The sequence below is a fragment of the Melospiza melodia genome, chromosome 28, assembly GCF_035770615.1.
Source record: "Melospiza melodia melodia isolate bMelMel2 chromosome 28, bMelMel2.pri, whole genome shotgun sequence".
Lineage (NCBI taxonomy): Eukaryota > Metazoa > Chordata > Aves > Passeriformes > Passerellidae > Melospiza > Melospiza melodia.
Window position 1 is genome coordinate 7,936,447 of NC_086221.1, and position 21,267 is coordinate 7,957,713.

The window sequence follows — 21,267 nt, forward strand, 5'->3', positions numbered from 1 at the left end:
TCAGCAGAACAGGTTTAGATTTATCTAAAATCTTGGAAGCCTTGAAGGAAGAACTCCACACTGAAAGTGAACAAGGAGAAAAATGGATCTGGGAAAGGGCAGCTGGGTGTGTAGGCTATGCTGTAAACCAGAGTGTAACGTTGTGGCATTGCTTGGAAGCTTCTAGGAGTTAAGCCAGGGGTGCCTGAGACATTCTGCTGCTGTAGCTCGTTTCTCTGGGATCAGCTCCAGCATAGGGAGTAAGAAGTCTGTGAATCCAGCTGCCTCATCTTGGGCCCACTCGTATTTTTCCACCAGCACTTCAAAAAGGCCCCAGGGCTTCAGTTTGGTGATGTGCTTCAGATCACCTGAAAACCCAAGACAAATGGTTTAAGTGTAAGATGCAGGAACAGAGCAGCTCAGTAAAATTGGCTAAACAGCTAAACATGACAGGGTGAGCTCAGGGACTGCTCTAAGGGGATACAAACTGCTAGGGATGCTGAAGGGAAAAGTCAGTTATATTAAACCCCCTTTTCTATGTGCTTTGAAGCCTGTTGTAGAGATGTACTTCCTCAAAGGGCTCTTTTTCACCTCCTGCTACTTCACATCCCCTATCAGCAAATATTAATTTCATTAAATCACCAATTGTGCTGCTTGACATGACAGATAAACTGTGCCACTGACTCTGGGGTACATGCAATGCATGGAGCACTGTTTGAGAAAGCAACACACTGCTAACAAAGAAGGATTTGTTGTTATAAACAGAGTTATTAAACTAGGTCAAAACCTAATTTTTTTGACTCGGTACATTTCTGGGGTACTCAGGACTTGATGATAATGTTCTGTGCTCTGAGCAACATGGCTCATGAGGCCAGGCACTATTTAAGGTGCCTTACATTTAGCTGCAGTTTTTGTGATAAAGCATTTCATAAAACAAAGACTCAAAGATGCCATCTTTGCTGGTATCTATTTCTAACAGGCATTTCCACTCCTGTGTATTTGGGCAAGGGATGAGGGGATAAAGTGATATTTGCTTTGTTTCCTTTTACCTTTTTTGGTGAAAAACTCCTTGGAATATTTTCCTGCCAAAATGAGCTTGCGAGGTATTTTCCCCAGAAGTTCTATGATCAATGCAATGTGATCTGCATGTGAAAAATAAAAAAACCAAAAAAGACAATGAGATTCATCCACACAAAATCTCTCTATGCTAGTTTCATGCTCTGGGATATAAAGACGCTATCTCTTAAAAATAACTTTGGAGACCCACATGAAACCAGGTTACACTAAGAAACAACAAAGACAAGGAGCAAGGGAAAACAAATATGGGCAATGTGAGGCACAATCAGTTTGAGACACAAGATAGAGAATCCAGCAGCCAGAGGAATGCAAAACACCAGAACAAGAGCATGGAGTTCATTGCAGCGTTTTACTGCAGAAGCTTGAGCACAGCTGCTGCTGATTTGGGTAAATAATCTTTTTGCAAGGAGCTTTTGCATTGCTGGTTTGTAAGGCAAGGCTCATTTTGAAAATGCAACCATTGGATTTCAAGTCCCACTTTAAAAAGGAAAAACTGAGCCAAACAAACCTTCATCTCGTGAGTAATCTTCCCCAGAGTGAGGCTCGAAGAGATAGTCCCCTGTTGCCAACTCAAAGGCCTAAACAAACAGAAATGAGCACATTAAATCACTTCAAAACACTCTAAGATGTGCTGCAGGTTGACTCTGCAAATCTCTGTGGGCCAGAAGCAAAGCAGTGGGAAAGAATAACCTGCAAAACTACAGTAAACAGCTATAATCTTAAATATTCCATCACAGCCTGAACTGTGCAGTGACTTTGCAATGCTTTAAAACTGCATTAAAAGCATCATAGGCACACCTGGGATGGATTTTGGGTGCAGGGCCACCAGTTAACCACAAAGTTAAGGTATTTCACATGCTCAGCCTTTCCTTTTCAGAGTTTTGCAAAAATAACACCATGTCCAAACTACAGTTTCTGGGGTTGGTTATTTTGTTTTGTTTTGCTGGGGTTTGTTGGGATTTTCCCTCTCCCCAGGTTTCCCATGTTTTTCAAACAGTTAATCTCTGAACATCTGTCTGCAGAGATGAAAACACATTTTAAATGAGAAAAACATCTGCCCTCATTTCAACTCAGCACTCCTAAATTCTGTAACACACTCACCCCTCATGTGTTCACCTGTACTCAGAACTGACCTTCAGCACAACTGAACTTGTACCACCCCTGACCTTCTGTATTCTCAATTTTCTTTAAGAGCTGCTGGTGCCAAACAATGGAATCAGGCACACTGTGTAATTCTGGCCACATGCTCTGCACAGAAAACATCACCCTTCTGCATTTTCTTTTACCTCATTCATCAAAACCCCAGCTTGTTTTCCAAGACAGCAAAAATGTCTATTTTTCCAAGCTTAAATTATAAAACCCAAGCTTTGATTTGTAGAAGGGACAGAGTGGGGACACTGAAAAGACACATGCAGTAACTGGCTTGACTGATTTTTTTCATTGTCATATTCTACATTTGGCAGCTGTTAAAGGAACAGCTTCTTCCTCATCTCAGCATTACTCAGACTAAACATTAATTCCAAACCTGCAGAGGATAATTAAAATTAGAAATGCTACTGAAAGCACTGTGAAACAGTGCTAGATGCAGCAGAAAGGCTTTTTTTTTTTTATATATAAAAAGACATTGTGTTCAGAATTGCCTGGTTGTCCTGTTTTTCCAGAAAGCATGATGGCAAACTACAATCATATTTGAAATCTGCTGATGCTGGACAACAAAACCTTCAAAAGGAAAGCCACATGTGGAGAAAAAAGGATAAATTTACAAAACAACTGTGATGTGGAAGGTGGCTGAACACTTGTAAGGGATTTTGGCCAGCCCCTCAGCAGCTCAGAGGGCAGAGCAGGAGGTGCCAGCTGGCAGGACTCACCATGCAGGCTGTGCTCCAGATGTCTGCAGGGGTGTTGTACCCTGACCCTATCAGCACCTCCAGGGACCTGTACTGCCTGGTCTGGATGTCCTCAGTGAAATGCTTGTGCTGAGGAGAAGAAATGTTTGATTAACAGCTCAAGACTGCTTACAAGAGGAGAATCAACAACCTGCAAGGCTGGAGTGGATCAAAGCTCATTGCTATTACATTTCAGCTGCATTTTACATCCTCATTAACTATTTCCTTATATTCTTTAAGCGCTGTTAAAATGCTGTACATTCCTCCTCCAAGTGAAACAATCCAGCAATTCAGAGGAAAGCAAGCCACAAAAGCAGAATAAAGGAAGATTCTGCAGCATCTCCTACCCAGCCCTGGCAGACAGGCCATGGTGCTGCTACCTTAAAGCAGATAAGGTGAGAAAATCACCTTGCCAGGCACTGCAAGCCTGACTGCCATTCTGAGCTGAGACTCCTCTCTCCCAACAGATCTGAAGTGATTTGCCATTTTAGAAGCCAGGTAAAAAAAGACATTTCTTCTGTTTGAAATATCAAACATTTGAAAGCAGCACAGCACAACCATCAAAGAATAAAACTTGGGATTTTTACTGTGTGAGTCTCTTTCATGTGCAATGGTCTGACAAGCTCCAGAACCAGCACATCAGAGCAATTGTTTGCAACTTTTTAGGCTCTCCTGGAGACTCAGAAACTCCTTCAGCAACTTCACACAGCAGTTTTCCACACTCTGTGTGTGACACAGCTCACAGCCCTGTAAGAAGTAACCAAATGCCAGGGAGGCACCCAAAGCGTGGCTTGAAATCTTGTGTTTAGAGGATCATTTCTTTATTTGTGTCTCTGCTTCCCCTCTCTTTTTCCCTGAAACTGTCACTGCTTTCACAGCCAGCTCTAAGGATGTGTTTTACAGATTATTTTCCATCTTGGCAAAGTGACTGAATCTGCAGCTTTAAAAAGTCCATGTGAAAAGACCAAACTTACCACCCAGCAGGCATTTCCTAGGTCAGCTATCTTCACTTTGAGCTTATCTGCATTCTTGGGCTCAAGGGGATTAAGAAGGAAATTCCCAGCAGCTGATTTTCCTAGAGGCAATGTGCACAACAGCTGATTAAAGCTTCATAGGCAGTGTCACCATCTGTCACCCAAATCCCACCAAGCTCTCCCCAGCCAGGAAGTTTTCCTGATGGATTAGAACTGTTCCCTCCCTGATGCTTGGGTATAAAAATGAGCATCACTCTGCTCTATCAACAACATCATTAAGGCCCAACTGGTGTCATTAAGCAGAAGGATAAATGAGCATATGCAACAGTGACTATTTCCCAGCACAGCCTGTCTATATTTAAAAAAAACAAAAACTTGTTGAAATAAGGGCACTGCTAGAAACAAAACAAACCTCACAACCTCCCTTAAGCCTTCCTAAATTTTTGAAGGAAGGGTCCCCAAGTTACAGCATCATTCTGACACACCCTTCACTCACTGCTGCAACACAATTACAAGAGCTAAAGGAAATACTGGGAAAATTGAATGACACAATGGAGAACAAAAGTATTAAGTCACTAAATGGCATCCAGCTGTACCTCTGAACCAAAAATTTGGGAGAGTTTGAAGCTGTAAATTTGGGAGAAGGCTGTGAGAAGCAAAAGATGTCAGTAACCTAGCAGAGGCATTCAGCAAAGTGTAGCTCAAGTTTCAAAATCCAAATTTTTCTTGTTACTTTTCATCCATACAACTCCCCTAGTGGTACTGTGGGCAAGAAAATGCTAGAACATGTTTTTTTAGTAAGTACAAATGGTAGTTTTACCCTCCTTCTCCCAGCAGATATTTATCACCTGGCAAGAACACAAAGATGCAAAAATGGACAGTTTTACCAATTCATATTAAACACACACACACCCGCACTGTGTTTAAATTGCTGTACACCATTTCATGCCTTATTTTCTCCTAAGCTTACAAGACACAATTTTTCCACTCTGAAGAAAATAATATTTAAATAAAAGCATTAAAGAAATTTGGTTTCTTTCCCAACACTGTATAACCTTTTTTTTTTTTTAAATGGGAAAGCATTTACCCATCTTGAGTAATGGAGAGAAGTTACCTTTGCTCCATGTTAAGAACCAAACTGCCAGAACACACTGATCATACCTATCCCTTAATTTAACACTGATCATACCTATCCCTTAATTTAACAGCAAGTGACAACCTGTAAGCTTAATGAAAATCATATAAGCAGCACCTGATTCAAAGGAGGAAATGTTCCTGCACTGAAAACCAAAGGCATAGGTGTTTTTTTAAAAAGTAGGAATATTCAAGCAATCAAAGTCAAAACAGGCACAGCTACAACCAGCACCTACAAACAACAAACAATTTGGAGTATGATTGTCAGGTTAATTACTCCTGACAGGAAAACTCTCAAATGGATGGTTCTGATCACTTCAGCCTACAAAATTCACATTTTTTGTTCAAATGATGAAGTGTTGAAATCTCCCACATCAAGGAGCCCTTTCTTACAAGGCTCCTCCTGTACCTTTGTTGTCTGTGGGGCTGTTAGTCTCATTCTCATCCTCTGAAGGGATCTCTGTCCTGATGCCTTCCTGATGAAAATTGTTGATGCCCTGCTCGTTCAGCGCCTGCTCCTGGCTGGGGACGGGCTGGCACACCATGGAATCCTCCGGAGCCAAGGGCACAAACAAGTCCAACACTGCTTCCTGGGGCCCGAGCTCTGAGTCATTGTTGTGCTGGGTGTAATTAGAGCTGTGCAGGTTGTCGGGGTGCTGGGTGGCAGGGGCATTGGCAGGGGCATTGGCGTTGTGCAGGTCGTCCTCGAGGCGCACGGAGCCCTCGTTCCCAGAGTCTGTCAGCTCTGTCATGGCGATCACCCCGTTGCAGTTGATTTCTGCAGCGTCTTTTTCCACGTTGCTTTCCATGAGATTGGATCCCTCCTGTCCAAGGGTTTCTGCTGCAAGAGGGGAAGATGAGAATGTAGCAGAATATGTTTTAATAAATAGCTGGAAGGTGTTCAAGGGCAGCCTGAGAAGGAGGGAGTTCTGTAAATGGGAGTTCTGTAAATGGGACAGGAGATTTCCCAGCTGAAATGACAACAGCCACCTCTGCTAAAGCTACACCCTCCCCACATCCATGAGACAACACTGTCCATGCCATGCTGGCAATGCTTTAGGTCCATACCTGGCTTTTTGTTGATACTTTCCTCTGATGGACTGACTTTTATGAGCATTTCCACAGGAGTCTGAGCTTCTTCCTCCTCTTCAGGCTGTGTCTGCTCAGGGTTTGCTTCCTTCTCCATTTCCTCTATCTCTTGCATTCGCTTCTCCAACAACTCAGCCTGTCTTTTCTGCTTCTTTTTCAACTTCTTTTTCTTATTCTTTGACATTTTGTCAGCCTACGCAGAAGCAAGCAGAGAAATTGGACTCTCTTATTATTTACTTCAATAAATTTAAAATGCACCAAGGTTTAATTTATCTTAGAGCTGAGGAAACAGTCTCTGATGAAAATGCTGGAGACAGCTCCTCTCCCAGATAAAAAGCAGCTATTCTGGGTTTTGAACTACTTGTGTATAACTCTTACCAATGCATTTTTGCCCTGACATGAAAAACCAACATTATTCTCCAAGTGAGGGAGATCTCAGACTCCACAGAACAGTCATTTTCTCAACAGAGCTTGAGATCATCACAAGAACTCCTTGTTCTGGTGATAAATGAACTAACACCATTTGCAAGTCCAAGACAGCATTGAGCCTGATACCTATGCCAAACACAAATCACATTTTTTCCTTCTGATATGAGACTGGTCTCTCTTAATGCTGACTGGATTATGAAACAGTGAAGGAGACACTATCAGAGGATGCATACTTACAGGTGAAAGCTTTTACACTTACTGGTTTAGGCTGTGGTGCAGTGCTCACTGAAAGGGAAAGGAAGATCAGTAAATCAGAATGGGAAAGGAAGATGAGTAAATCAGAATGGCTATACTCAAAAACTGCAACTGCATTCTGATGTTAAGGTACATTTCTCCTATGTGATCTGATAACAACATTTTAATGCTATCAGCAAATGTGATTTTGAAGGCTCATTTCTCTACAATAACACAACAATAAAAAAAAAGATAAAAAACATCAAATGAGCAAATGCATAATTCAAGTTTCAGACAGGAGACTTGCTTGACTGATATCAAAGAGTTCCTGCCACGTAGCTTCATTTACTGCATGCATTATACATCCTACCCAAATGAAAATGCAAATCAAAGTATTAAAATACCAAACTTAAGGGAGCTTCCTTAAGCTAAGATATGCTGTGATCAGTTCAGCTCAATGTTGGTGCTGTAAGATTATGACTGACAGAGCCTTCCCATACACACTGCAGTGGTTTTTGAAAAGTACACACAACTACAGATGGATATTCTGAGGAGGAACACAAGAGAACTTGCCCTCAGACCTTTAAGGGTGTTTGCAAGTCAAGGCAGCTGGTTTTGTTGCAGTTTTCCAAACTGACAACAGGTAACTCATCTTGTTGAAACTCTCATCAAATGCACTTCCAGCATCATGCAATGAAAGGTAATAAACTTTTGAAGGAAATGTGAGAATTTTGCCACATTTTTACACCAGTTCCATATTGAGTGCACCAACACTGTGCTACGTAAGACTGATTTACCAGTGCCAGCTTACAGAATCCACAGAATTCTCCAATAGCTGCTGTTAAAAGCAGCCTCCAGTGAGCATTTATCCTCCCTCTTGTTTTCTGACACAAACTGCCTTCCCCATCATCTGAACTACAATTTATGACTAATTTCCCAATTTACACTCAGGTTTTCAAAGGTTACTTGCATTATTGTTCTACCATACTCAGGAAGTTTTCCTTAGTGATGATTAGGGGGTATGTGGGAGGAACAGCATCAATTTTCAGGGAAAAAAAAAAGAAAATAAGAATCACCTGCAGAGCCAGATGGTGGGGGAGCCCCAGATCTCTGCCACTCTGTTGCCTCTGCAGCCAGCCTGCGAATGTACTGGTCATTCACACACAGCAGGATGTTCTCAGGCTTTATATCTGTGTGGATGATTCTACACTTGGTATGCAGGTAATCCAGACCCTGAAGAACCTGCAGGCAAGGGAGAAGGAAGTCAGCCATTAGACAATCTAATTGGGAGCAAAGTGAAAATGCAAAAGTGCCTGGGATGGCCAATGAAAGGGTTTGTGTGTTTGAGAGCGCTCCAGGTTAGAGCTGCTGTGATCAGTGGTTACAGCCCAGTTCCACAATAACAGATTTGCATACAGATTTTAGCTACCATTTTAAAATACTCTTATTTACCCTCATAGCTTAACTTACCACAGGTGAAAAATCTAATTTTAATACTCTACAATAAAACCACACTTTCCTCCTCCCCTGCACCTCCCATGTGGAAAGGTGTTTCTTTATAGGCTACCACCCAGTAGGGAGAACCAGTTTCTCCTGCTCTTCCCATCATTAGGCACTGTGCTTACTGTCACAGCTTAAAAAAATACTTCACTTATGAGGAATGGCTGAGGTAAGAAGAGGTTAAAAGCAAAAACCATCACGGTTTAAGTGTCAGAAAACAACTACCTGCAGCAGAAGAAGCATGCAGCAAAGAAGTACTAACCCAATAATATTTTGTTGCATGAAGGAGATATCACATATTTTTAACTTTTGTTTGCTTGGATCTGAGAAAGATCAGTGAAAGATTTTTAACTGGGTCAAGAGGAAGAGTGCAGTCAGAACTGGAACTCACCTGTTTGATGATTTTTTTGACACAAGGGAGTGGAAGACCCTGATAATTTGACTTGATGATCCACTTCAGGAGATGATGCCCTAGAACTTCAAACACCATACAGATATCTGGAACTGAATAAAGGAAATACCTGGACATCCAGACCCAAGGACCCCAAATTCCCAGGATTGAGGATGAAAAGAAATCCAGACCAGTTGGGCACTTTATGTTAAAGAACCCTCATCCTTCTGACACAGCTTGCCTTCCTCAACAGCATCATTCTATCCTACACAACACTGCCATTACCTAAAATAAAATAAAATACAGAGGGATGGAGCTGCACAAAGGTGCCACTGCAGCAGTAGCCACCTCCTGCTTTGAGTGGGAGCCAGTTGCACAAATGTACATCATTATTTACTGTATGTTTTGGAACAGCCTACGCTTCTGCCCCAGGCAAAACTTGATGCCAGATCTCTCTGTACCAGCATTACCTGAAAAGATAATAAAATTTCCATTTCATAAGTAATCTTCAGACCAATAAAGTCACTTTCTTTGCCCTCCTTTGCCTCTTTACCAGGAAAATAAACTTTTGACAAGCCTGGATTTCAACTATATTTATATGATCTGCTTTGGAGCTCTAAGATCTCAACAGCTACAGTCACTCCAGTGACATATTCAGTGCAATGAAGCCAAACTTCTATGAGTTTATTAGGCTCCTTTTCATCTACACTAGCAGAAGGCATACATTTCACAAGAGTGGAAGAAATATAAGCTCAAATCAACATTTACTCAGAAAAAAAAATTAGAGAAAATGCATTATGGGTCTACTTTTTATAATCTGCAGCTCAATTCTCTCAAGCAGCCCAGCAATTCTTACTGAAATAAAAAGTAACTTATCTCAAAGTGAAAACAATGCATAAAAGTCCAGCTTTCAAACTTTAAGGATCCATTATTAGCATTTGTTACCAATCACTGCCTGTGAGAAGGCTGTTCCCACTGTCAGAGAAATACACTGCAAACATCCTAACAATGCTGATAAATTACAAAGTAAGATGTTTCCATAACCTGATAACCAAGCTTATTTTCAAGTTATAGATGGCTCATGTGCTATTTTCAGCTACTGATTTTAACATGCTGCACTGAAATAACAGGTTCTTAACAGGCTGCTTGCAAAATTGAGGGGTTGAGGTAGATGGGCTCTCCTGCCTCAGAGGTAGCTCTGACACAGCCACTCAGTCCTGATTCACAAATTGGAGGCAGAACATGAAAAGCACAAGCAGGCAGTGCTGACACAAATGACACCAGACTGAATCATCACCCTGGATGTGAGCTCAGCAGGCAGTTTGGAGGCAGATCCTCCTACAGCTTTCCTTGGGCAGGAAAAGGGATGCCTGGGCACTGCTTGCCAAAGCAGGGCAGCTGCCCAAGAAACTCCCATCTCCTCAATTCTTGGCTTTTATTCCACAAAAGGATACGGGAACCATTCACTCCTGAAATCTTGAAGTCATCTAATAACTGAACAACTCTCTCCTTGCTTGGATCATTTGGGTCACTGCTGCGGACCTGCAGAGAAAGAGGTTTTTGTGATGTCAGATCCACTGCACTGTCTGGGTCCTACACAAATTCTCAATGATCTGGAAATATCAAGCATGTGACAAACGAAAACTCCCCAAAACAGAAAAAAAGAATAAAATAAAATTGAGCCCAACTCAGGCACTCACCGATTTCAGCAATTTGATTTCATCCAGTGCTGTTTCTGTGTAGTGCTCTGCACTCTTCACCACCTTCATTGCCACAAATCTCCTCCCTCTGTGCACACATGGCAAGTAAATTGGGAGCTGTTAATGCTCATACAAAGAACTTATTCTCCAGGATTATCCCAATTCTTTTGCATGCAAGAGAGTTTATTTCATGCATCATGGAAAAATAAGGTTTAAACACTCAAAAGGCTGCCTTTGAGTCTTTTTTTAACAAAAGATTCGTGTTAGTCATTTCTCAAAATATGGAAAAATAGGTCAGAGACTGAACACAACTCTTCCCACAGATATGGTTTGTCCTGTTAAGTCCCTCCCACACACTTGCATGCACAATATCAGACGAAACTCCTGTTCTAGGATGTGGACAGCTAATGCTTTGTGTTTTTATCTAAAAATAAAAGGATGTTTCCTGCTCAGGTTTGTGCATGCCTGGCAGGAACAGCAGCACTCACTGGATGTCCCAGGCCAGCCACACGGTGGAGAAGTGACCCCATCCAAGCTTCCGAATCACGTGGTAGCGTCCATTGAAGAGATCTCCTATTTTCACAAGGTGGTAACCCCCTGGAAAAACACAGCAACCAGAGAGCAGGTGTGGGGAACGAGCCTCACAATCACTGCAGCACCACTAAATATCTCCCCAGTGAAAAACACCTGCTTTGGAAAACAGGCTGTGATGGTAACAGAATCTTCCAGCTAAATATCAGCATTGCTTTTGCGTGCTCTGAGCCTAGAATGTGAAAGAGGCAACCAAGATCTGGAACTTGGAACTGCAACCAAGATCCAAACAGCTCTCCTTGCAATTTTGCTGACTGGAAGGCACTCTGCCACTGAAAACAGGAAAGTCTCCTCTGCACCCTTCATATCTCTCAAGCTACTGACTATACAGGGGGATTCCATCACAGAGGCAAAGGCATGAAAAGCCAAAGATGGAACTGGCAGAAAACAGAACAAAGAGAAGAAATTGTGATTTGGTGTTTTCATTTGCTCTGTATTTAGTTTCTGCTCAGAGAAACAGGGGAAGGCTATTTGCAGAAAGAAATTCTTCTGAAGAATGGATATCAAGATGATGATCTGATCTTCAAAAGGAAACCCAAAGAATATGAAAAGGATTTTTCTGTCCCTTTTACATTGAAATAAAAGAAAGAATTAGATGCCTACTTGCTTTTATCAAAATTGAAAGCCTTCTGGCACAGAGGAAAAGATAACAGCTTTAAACTTATGCATTAAAGACAGTTCTGCAACTCAAATCCTGACTGATAACAGAAGGAAACTTGGAGACCACCTTCTCCATTTCATGTTGGCTTGAAAAATGTTATTTTCATATGCAGTTTCAAAGTACTCTTAATGTAAGAGGGAGTTTATGTTCATTCCCTACAGCAAATGGGAAATGGAGGGGATTCCTTGATTGCATTGAAAATCATGCATCTTAAACAGGCAAATGCTCACCTTTACAGTAATCATTTGGATCCTCTTGCTCATCATCATCTGATCCCAGGATTTCCTCCTCTTGCTCTGGAAGATCACTCTCAGACTGAGCAGCAAGGCTGCGGTGCTGGGTGTCAGGTCTGCAAGAGATCACACTGCATGTCTGACACAGATAAAATAGATTTAAAAGCTTAGTGATCCCACCAAAATATTAGCCTCTGAAACCCTTCTCTGCCTTTCTCTAAAGCAGATTTATATTCTGTTATCCTAGGTAAAACTTGAAAATTTAAATATTGATTGATTTTATTTTAAATATGAATATCAATTAGTCTTTACTTTCTTTTGGAAAAGAAAAGGTTAACCAGTGTTTTAGAACTTGTGGGCCTTTGTTCCTTTGACATTCAAGGTCAAATGAGTATTTAACAGTCCTTCTGCTTCTAACACTTTAGAACCCTAGAGCCCCTAATCTTGACATTTATTTCTCCTGTTCTCAAGGGCCAGGCTGCATTTTTAGCTCATCTCTTGACTCGAGATCCAAAGTTTATTACAGTTGTCTGAACTAGGGAGAGTGGGAGGACACAGAGCAGATGTTCAGTAAACCCTCCCGAGAGCTTGTGATTGCAGAGGGATTGGAGTCAGGCACTAAGGTGGTGGAGGTTTTTCACTCCCACAATCATAATAAGTGTTCATTTTATGTGTTTATTTTTCCATCAAATGTGCTACTCTGAGTTCTTGCCCATGAAGGCCACATCAGCAAAGGCCACCTCCATGCCCTCACACACAGCCTGTGCCCCCCAAATAAAACATCTCCCACACCTCAGCTCTGCCATGGCATCACACTGATCACAGCCAAACAGCTCATGAAAGGCTAATACCAAAATCAGGTAATTTATTTACTTTTCAAAGCATTACAGGGAACAATGAAATGCCTACAAAGATTCAAGATACCCCTGTACAAAGCAAACATTTGTAATGAAAACAATGCCTACAGACCCCTTGTTTTGGCAGGAATTAAGGGCAAAGTACTGCAAGATATCAACATTAAGTTTCCTTTCCTCAGAAGATATTAAAAAAAGCTGGAGTTGTCCAAAGAAGTGGGCAGCAAACTTCATTAGAGCAGTGACACAAGCTCAGATAACATTCCTCACAGAGAGTTCCCAGCAGTGAATTCATGGAAGTTTCTTCTATTGAAACTATTGTTGCAGGGAAGCAGCAGATAACAGCAGATAACAGTGGTGCCTTCAGCACCCTCCTTCAAATTCAGCTCATTTTGCTGCAAGAAGGAAGAACTGCCCACCCAGTGGCTATGCCAGCAACACAGGCAGGCCCTCAGATGCATTTTTCACAACTCAGTCCTGAGCTGGACTCCTGCACATCATATCAGGGCTGTACTAACTCATCTCAGTCCTTAGGAAAAATGTAATATTCTCATTTGGAACAGTTATACAGCAGAATGAATGTTCAGCACTGACCTACTACGCATGCACTGCGCTGAGACTTCACACATTAAACACACTAACACACTCAAACTACAGCCACCTTAAACATCATAAAACGGGAGAAATCTTGCTTTCCAACCTGATAATAACTAAATTTGCAGTCACTTAAAATCCACAACTCAAGTTCATTTAAACAAGGAAGAGCTACAAAGGTCATTACCAGACACAACCCACCACCAGACATTTACTTCAGTCTGCTGTCAGTAAGTCCTGCTGGCTTTTTTAAATTCAGGAACAGCTTAGTGGTCTCAAACCATAAACTGCCAAGCTAATGAGACTTCTATTAAGAAGTCTGCAGCTTGATCCAGCCCTGAGATATCCAGTATTTAGACTTTTTAGTCACTGATTTATAAGTCAGGGGTAGGAAGAAGGAAACCTGCAGTAGGGGGTGCAGAAAGTCTTAGAGGTCAAAAAGCTTCTTTAAAATTGCTGCATTTTCTGGGACAATTGAGATACAAATAAAGTCACACATTATCCCCAAATTAAGAGCAGGCAGCAAAGGCAAGAAATGAGCACAGACAGAATGGCTGAAGGGGAGATTAGATGCTCACAGACAACAAATCCTATAGACAGGGTAAAAGAGAACAGGAGCTGGACAGAAAGATTTTAAGCCAGGAACCTCACATACAGCCTGAGTAGTAAAGAGCAATTCTCCCCAGTGCTGTTTCAGGATTTTCACTGCTTTAACTGCACAGGATGTAAGGGATTAAAAAGGACTCTAAAGAAAATTGCCCTGAAGTGGCAGTGCTGCAGACACACACATCACACCATTCTGCAGTCCCAGTGCCTCTCAGTAACAGCAATTCCATGCATGGAGGAAGAAGTTACTGGAAGCACTAAAGCCCATTCTCCTGGAAGCTTTCTGTGCCCCTCCTAAGGGGCTGACTAATCCTGCTGCTGGCAGGCTCACACACGACACACCCTGGAGTCTGCAGCTCAGTCTTTCATGGGGATCCAAAAGCGTTTCACTTCTACACTAGAGTCTATGATACCAGCTAATGTAAAAAAGCTCAATTCAGGTCACACACATCTCTACAGTGCCATTTCCTTTATGAAATCACCTCCAAAATACACCTCATTCTTTTGCCTTCCTGTGAAAATTTGTTTGATGTTGTTACACACCACCCTGCTCTTCCCCTGAAATGACCACGTCAGCCCAAGATAGGGATTAAGAGAGAATCAATCAGTGCAGAACATGTATTAATACCCAAGAAAAAATTATATACAAAAGCACAAGCCTCATCTGTCTGCTTTGCCCACAAAGACAGTACTCTAAAAGGCACAAAAGGCTGTTAAAGACAGCAGAAAAATCCATGCCCAGCATCTAGAGATGACAGCTGAAACAGCTGTTGTCAAAATTGCAAAATGTAGATAAAGTATATAAAAATTTTATACTAAATTATTGTTTACACATTAAAATCCAAGTGTTCTACGGTAGTTTTTTCTTTTCTAGCCACCTCTGATCTACAGAAGAACACCGTGATCACCTTCTCCTTTTGCTCTCTCATTGTGCTAATTATTCATCAGAATGAACAGGATCTGCAGGGTCTCTCTACACAGCAACATTTTACTTAAGCAAAACAAAGTGGAACAGAAAAGCTAAGGCAAAATGCTAAGTCTTCTATGGAATTCGAGTGAATCCACATCTAGAGAGACCCTCCCAAAGGTCCTTATTCCCTGAAGAGCTGCAAATTCTCCAGACAAAATCAGAGAGGGGAACCTACCTGCAAGAAGCACGGCCTCCCATGGATAAAGATATTCCTGAAGACAGCCCAATAGTTTTCGAAAAAGCCATCAAAAGTCAGGCACCACAGTGCTGGGGAAGGAGGGGGACATCAGCAGCAGGCACAGGGGCTGGCTCTCCTCAAATGCAGCAAAGCTTTGTGCAAGAGTGAAGGAGAAGAGGGATTTGCCTCCAGCACCCAGCTGCAGCTGCCCAGCACTGCATTGCAGGTGAAGGACCGTGCAGCAAGGCTGGGGCTCGCTCTCAGCTGATCCTCCTGCAAATTCACTCATGGCAGGGGGGTGAGCATAAACATTCATCCCCTCCTCTTGATGTCTACGCCTCTCTTCTTCCCTCTAATGAAATTAGAAATTCAGGCAGATACTTTGTTTCATCTTCCTCAACCAGCCGGTTTTATTTGCCTATTCAATAGCCCGGCGGATTCAAAGCTGGGATGAAGACAGGGATCATGGTAATTGTCGACAGAGAAACCCTTTTGATAGAGGAATTCCAGCACAATCACTCAGCAGGCAAAGAGTGTTCAAAGGAAAAATAAATTTTCTGATGTAATTCCACACCTCCCCTTCCAGAGTTACAAGAAAAACTTATCCTTTATGCTTAAAATGACAAAACAAGCAGAAGGAGTCAAATCTTCTTGAAAAAGTTGGACTGAGTATTTTTCGCAGCAGCGGGTACTTAACATCATCTTCCAACAATGCACAATTCCCAGTCATTTCCTGTGCCTGTTTATCCTGCTGGTTTATGTAAGTGATAGGGGAAACAAGTCACCAACAATGTGACAGAGCAGTAACAATTTAGAGATTTCTCTCCTAGGGAGGACTTTATTAGTGAAAGACACAATGATTCTGCCCCTGCACTTTTAAAGCAAGAGGTTTAAAAAATCATCTTCATCCACTTGTATGTCTAAGATACTTTCCTCTTAAAACCTCACAGAAGTTTGAATGCTTTTAATAGTTTAGCCAAACCTGTGCATCTTAGAAAAGGAACTAAAAACATCCAAAATTTTCCACTGTAGACAAGACTTTGCTCCATGTTCACTGAAGATATCACCCAACCCCTGCAATGCACAGCAGGGATGGTGAAGTTATTTGCAGGAGCTAAGATTTGAGTCACTCACTTGCTCCTTACAGAAGGTGTTAAAGCAATTTGGAAAAACACTGTGGAATTCTCTTGCCAGTTTTTCAGTAGAATCACTTATCTGGTCCACACACAAAAAGGAAGGCAAAAAATGATTAAGAAATCTCAGCCACACAAAGTGGGTTCTTCCAGACTTGCAGAGAAGGAAGGGTGCCCTCTATAAATTACCAGACACACACAGAGCCAAGTCTCCACACTCAGCTTCACCATCAAACATGAATGTGTTCTCTCTGCTCCAATAACTTACATTAAAAAAAAATTTTGAAAGGAGGTGCTTGGTTTTCCTATTCAAGAGTGACTTCAAAAGTCGGTTTTGGACAGAAAAGATTCTTCCTTGTCCCTAAAACAGCAGAAATACTGTCCATGCTACCTCATTGCTTGCCTTGAATAGATACAAAAGCAGACTCCTTCCACCCTCAAGCAAGGAAGTCAAGGTACATTTAGACCGAATCACTTTTGTCACACCCATCATCCTTAAATACACACTAACAAAAAAGATACTCTCCTTACTCCTCTCTCTTGTCTGCCTGTCCCTTGAAATTTGCAAAGATGACGCCCATCTGCAGGAAACTGAAGGGAAATGCTTTCCTAATTTTAAGTAGCCTACACCACAGGCTTTGTAAGCAGTGTCACCCCTTATGGGTGAGCTCAAACTGCACCCATGAAACGCCCCCGAGCAAAACTCAGTTCAGTGAAGGCAGGAGGAGTGACAAACCCACTGCAGGCACCAGATAAAGGCACTGCAAACACACCCCAGGACTCCTCTTTCCACCTCAACCATGCAGCCAGAGGTTTGCTGGGCTCCACACCCAACCCAGCAAGATCTCACTGAAGGATTCCGTGTTTCCATTTGAGAAGAAGCTCCATGTGGCATGCTGAAAAGCCAGGATTTAAAACCCCTCTTCCATTCCCACATCTGTGCACGGAGACAATGTCTCTTTAAGGGAGAATGCTTGCAGGCTGCACTCATTACTATTTCTTAGTGTGCCTGTAATTTCATGTTAAGGCACATCTAGAGGGAGAATGAGCGCTCACACGCAGATCTGCTGGCAAACCTCGTGCTCAATGAATATGGAAACTTCACACAACTTCCAGCATGATTCAGGTATGAAATGATCAAAAGTGTTTTGCAGCCTTTCTCCTCAAGAAATTCCAACTGAATTATAAATCACTGATGGTGGGGGACTTATGACTGCACAATCCATGTTATTTTGTGATTATTGCAACTCACTAACAGTTGCATCCCTATTTTTCTGAGTAAATAACTGGTATTTTCTGCCAGTAGGGCAGATCCACAATACTTGCTGCTATCCCAGAGCTACAGGAACACCACTGCCAAGAACTCAGAAAATTGGAGATGGTCAAACATTTAGCTTTTAAATACCAGTACTCAGAGGCACCAAGACATACTTTTGATTAGCAGATCTGTGGGAGCTCAGTTTGAAGACAACTACTGGCTTTCACATAAGAAAGGTATTAAAACACAAATAACAGGCAATCAAACTTCTTCCTTCCCATCCCCACTCCCCCACACGAGCACTTTACAAGCTGTTTGTGGAGCTGTCTGCTAGCCCAGCTATCACAAACCAAGGGATTTCTATGGAAACCAGCAAATTTCAGTTGTGTCCTGTCATGGTTTGATAATCCCTTCTGTATTTGAATGAAAAAATATGAGGGCAATGGAAATTACAGGCTCTCACCTTCAGAGTTCCAAGAACCTCTGCTTGCTCTCTTTCTAAAGGAGTGTTAGGATAAACGCATGCTCTACTTCACTGACAGAAAATGAAACTTTTGAGACAGGAAGGAGTGAAAGAAATAGGATCATCCTGAACTTACAGAAGATTAAGAAAATGGCTGAGGTTCCTATAAAAATATATATTCAAAAAAGCTTATACACAGAATCATAATTAATATTTACAAGGTGTTTCTGTAAATCATCAGTTTAGACTGGTCTCATCTAAACCAAGCAAACAGCAATATTAACTACTAGATGATGAAAAAGTAACTTTCTAGTTTCTTTTAACCTTTCCAAAAGGTTTTTTTTGTTCTGTTTTTAATGATATTAGGTTTGTAGGTAAACTTAAAGCAGCTGTAATTTATTTTAAAAATGAAAGATATTTTGAATTGTTTTTACTCCCTTCAGAACATTCTCTACAATTTTATATAATAATTCAAAATACTAAACTCAACCTTTCAAAATCATTGTTTCATGCTATTTACTGCAAATGTAAAGAAAAAATGTATTACAGAAAAAATGAATGTGTGATCTAAACTATCATGGAACATTAGATATTAAAAGCACATTGCATGTGGTTTCAAGTATAGATTTTATGGAAAGTCATGAAACAACCCAGTTAAGCCTATTTTAGAAGATTTAACTAGAGCAGCTTTGTATTTAAATAGAATAAATGTTGGGGAACTGTACCTAAAGTTAGAGGCTGACACTGAGTTCATTTAATTGCACAGCATAAAGCACATGCAAGTGTCTTTAATTTCTGAGATACAATCTAATAAACTTATGGTAGCAGAGAAAAGAGTTGAAGCATAATGTGTAAGAATATAAACACAGCATTTAACAAATAACACAGCTCTGCACTCAAATCAAGGTTAGTGGCAAAATCAAGAGCTAACCAGCAGTGCATTTAACCTGTCCTGAATATGTGGTTAAAAAAAGATTCATTAGAAACCCCTAACGTGCCAGCTCTGAAAGTTATCATTCAGCAACCTCAAAATCTACACAGAAATTAACCTTCCCAGCTGCACTGTGAACTCTGCTGGCAGAGTCAGTACTGCTGGTCTGCAGCTAGAGAAAGAAAAAAGTTACATGTATAGAATGAGACAATGGATTATTCATACAGAAAGTAGAGAAGGTGGAGAGCATTTCAAAAATTGTCCTAATGCTGCCTTCAAGAATACAAGGAATACGTATGGAATAGCATGGAACCATAATGCATGGCTCCCAAATACTTTGGTTAAGGCTCCTCACTCTTCAAAAGCCCCATCTCAAAACCACTGACTCTTGGCTGAAGGCAACAAGAAAAAAATATTTTAAATCCCTGTGATGTGTCTGAGAAAGCATTACTCTAGGCCTAAAGAAAAAACCTTCCAACTGCCACCCCCAAAGCCTTAGCCTTACTATCTTTGGTCCTAGGCATCTTCAAGTAAAATCATCCTGAGTCACCAGAGATTTTACAGAAATAAGCAGCATTTTATGGAGTATACAGAACCAGCTCTAGGACTGACATCACCTTTCAGCAGAAAGGAACCCATGAGCAGCACTGAACACAGCACTCAGTGCAGCCTGCTGAAAGCCATTGTTCGGTATTTACTCGAGTTCTTCTAATTTCTACATCTGCCTCCAAAAGTTCCCCACACATAAAGACTCGTGACATTCCTGCGGTGAGAAAGAAGCCACACGAGAGCATCAAAGTTAGAGAACCAAGCAAACAACACACCACGGCATTCCTTCGGCAAGAAAAAAAAAAGGCTTCTCAGGGGGAAAGCGAGTCAAGAGAGAGAGAGAGTGGAGAGAAGGTGGTTCCTAAAGGCAGCGGTTGCTGAATGCCCTGGGGACTGGGAGCGGGGACGGTGACAACTCCGTCCGAGCTACACCCCGCGGCCAAGGGGAGCCGGCAAGGGCAGCCCATCATCACCCCCGAGCACCAGGGCAGCTCCCCGGCCGGCTGTCGGGGAGAAGCGGGGAAGGCAGAGCCTGCCGTTCCCCGGGCAGCCCAAGGAGCGGGGCCGGCCAGAGCCGGGCGGCAAAACGGCCGCCCCGGGCCACGCGCTGCGCCGGCTCCGCTCCCGAAACGTGCGCTCGGTTAACTCCGGTTACAAACCCGCCCGGCCCCGGGGGCCCGCACGCTCCTCTGCCCCCAGCGCCCTCCGGGCCCGGCGGTCCCTGCCCCGCGGGGAGGGCCGGGGGAACAAAGAGGCGGCGGTGCCGGCGGGAGATGCCGCCCGAAGGGAGCCGCGGCCGCACTCACTTCCTCTGGGCCTTGTCCTTCTTGGCTTTGGTCCGCTTCTTCCGGGCCTGCAGCGCCAGCACTGGGGGAGAGAAGGAGAGAGAGGCGTGAAGGGCGGCGGGCCCTGCGGGGGCCCCGCGGGGCGATGGAGGCCGCGCCGCGCTCACCTTTCCGCTCCATGGCCGCCACCGCCGGCGGCCCCGGGCGCCTGCGCCGCGCCCGCCGGGCTGGGCACGCGCGGCTCGGCCGCCTCAGCCGCGCGGAGCCACCGCCTCCCGGCCCGGAGCCACCCCGGCCCGGCCCAGCCCAGCCCTGCCCTGCCCCGCCCGCCCTGCGCGGCTCCGGCTCCGGCTCCGGCTGCGGCGGCGGCGGCGGCTCCGGCTCCGGCAGCGGCGCGGGCGGGGCGCAGGCGCGGGGCCGTGCGGGAGCCGCCCCGAGCCGAACGGCGGCGGGTGGCGGTGCCGGTAGTGCGCGGGACGCGGTGCGGGCTTCGTTTGGCCGCTCGGGGCGCGCACCGGCCCCCCGCGCCCGCTGAGCTCCCGCACCTGTACCCGCCCCGCCGGCCTCGCTCAGCCCGCTAAGCCTTCCGCTGAACCCGTGTGTGAAATCAGGTGCCCCGAGCAGAGTGCAACGCCCATCAGACTCGGAGATTCTTAATATTAAATCATTTATTTAATAACGATAACGGAAAAAAAACCTTTGCAGTTACTGGGGCGTTCAGGCATTGTGTTGCATGCGTTAAACAAACACCTGTGTATTTGTTAAGGTGGTTATGTATTCACCTTAAAACATATATAAAGTGGTTATGTATTCACCTTAGAACTCTTGCAGGTTCCACTATCCACAGTTTTTCTCAATACTGTTTAATCTGAAAGGACTAAGATGAATGTGTAAAGGATATGAAATTAAACCACAATAATTTGCAGCCTGGGTTTCTGCAGCAAGCCCTGCCAGGAAAGCATCGTGGCATCCCACCAGCTGGGAAGAACATTAGAGCATAGCTGCATGTGAAACAACTGGACTTGCTGCAACTACGTCAGGTAAGAACTTCAGGCTGCCAACAAAAGT

At 43.2% G+C, this 21,267-nt stretch overlaps 1 protein-coding gene across 3 annotated transcripts; it reads right to left on the bottom strand.

Moving 5' to 3' along the window:
* Positions 1–20,419, bottom strand: SRPK1 (SRSF protein kinase 1). Of its 3 annotated transcripts, none has more exons than XM_063177857.1 (16): positions 20,367–20,419; positions 20,221–20,281; positions 11,876–11,994; positions 10,882–10,990; positions 10,394–10,481; positions 10,148–10,235; positions 8,694–8,800; positions 7,879–8,044; positions 6,828–6,853; positions 6,119–6,332; positions 5,460–5,888; positions 3,917–4,017; positions 2,925–3,032; positions 1,565–1,634; positions 1,029–1,121; positions 1–347 (listed from the first exon to the last, which is right to left on the bottom strand). In XM_063177857.1, exons 1-16 carry the CDS (start codon positions 20,377–20,379, stop codon positions 163–165), a joined length of 1,977 nt encoding a protein of 658 aa, XP_063033927.1. In that variant the 5' UTR covers positions 20,380–20,419; the 3' UTR covers positions 1–162. The 3 variants fall into 3 exon arrangements, with proteins under 3 accessions (XP_063033927.1, XP_063033925.1, XP_063033926.1); XM_063177855.1 differs by having other exon boundaries at positions 5,460–5,891; XM_063177856.1 differs by lacking the exons at positions 20,221–20,281; positions 20,367–20,419 and adding an exon at positions 15,078–15,731 and having other exon boundaries at positions 5,460–5,891.
* Between the last annotated feature and the right edge of the window lie 848 nt (positions 20,420–21,267).

Excerpts from the sequence above, each read along its gene's own strand:
- SRPK1 (XM_063177855.1), bottom strand. Across the intron at positions 4,018-5,459 it reads CAGCCCCACAGACAACAAAG|GAAAATCAGCTGCTGGGAAT; the intron begins GTACAGGAGGAG and ends CATTGCCTCTAG. Across the intron at positions 3,033-3,916 it reads TAGGAAATGCCTGCTGGGTG|CACAAGCATTTCACTGAGGA; the intron begins GTAAGTTTGGTC and ends TCTTCTCCTCAG.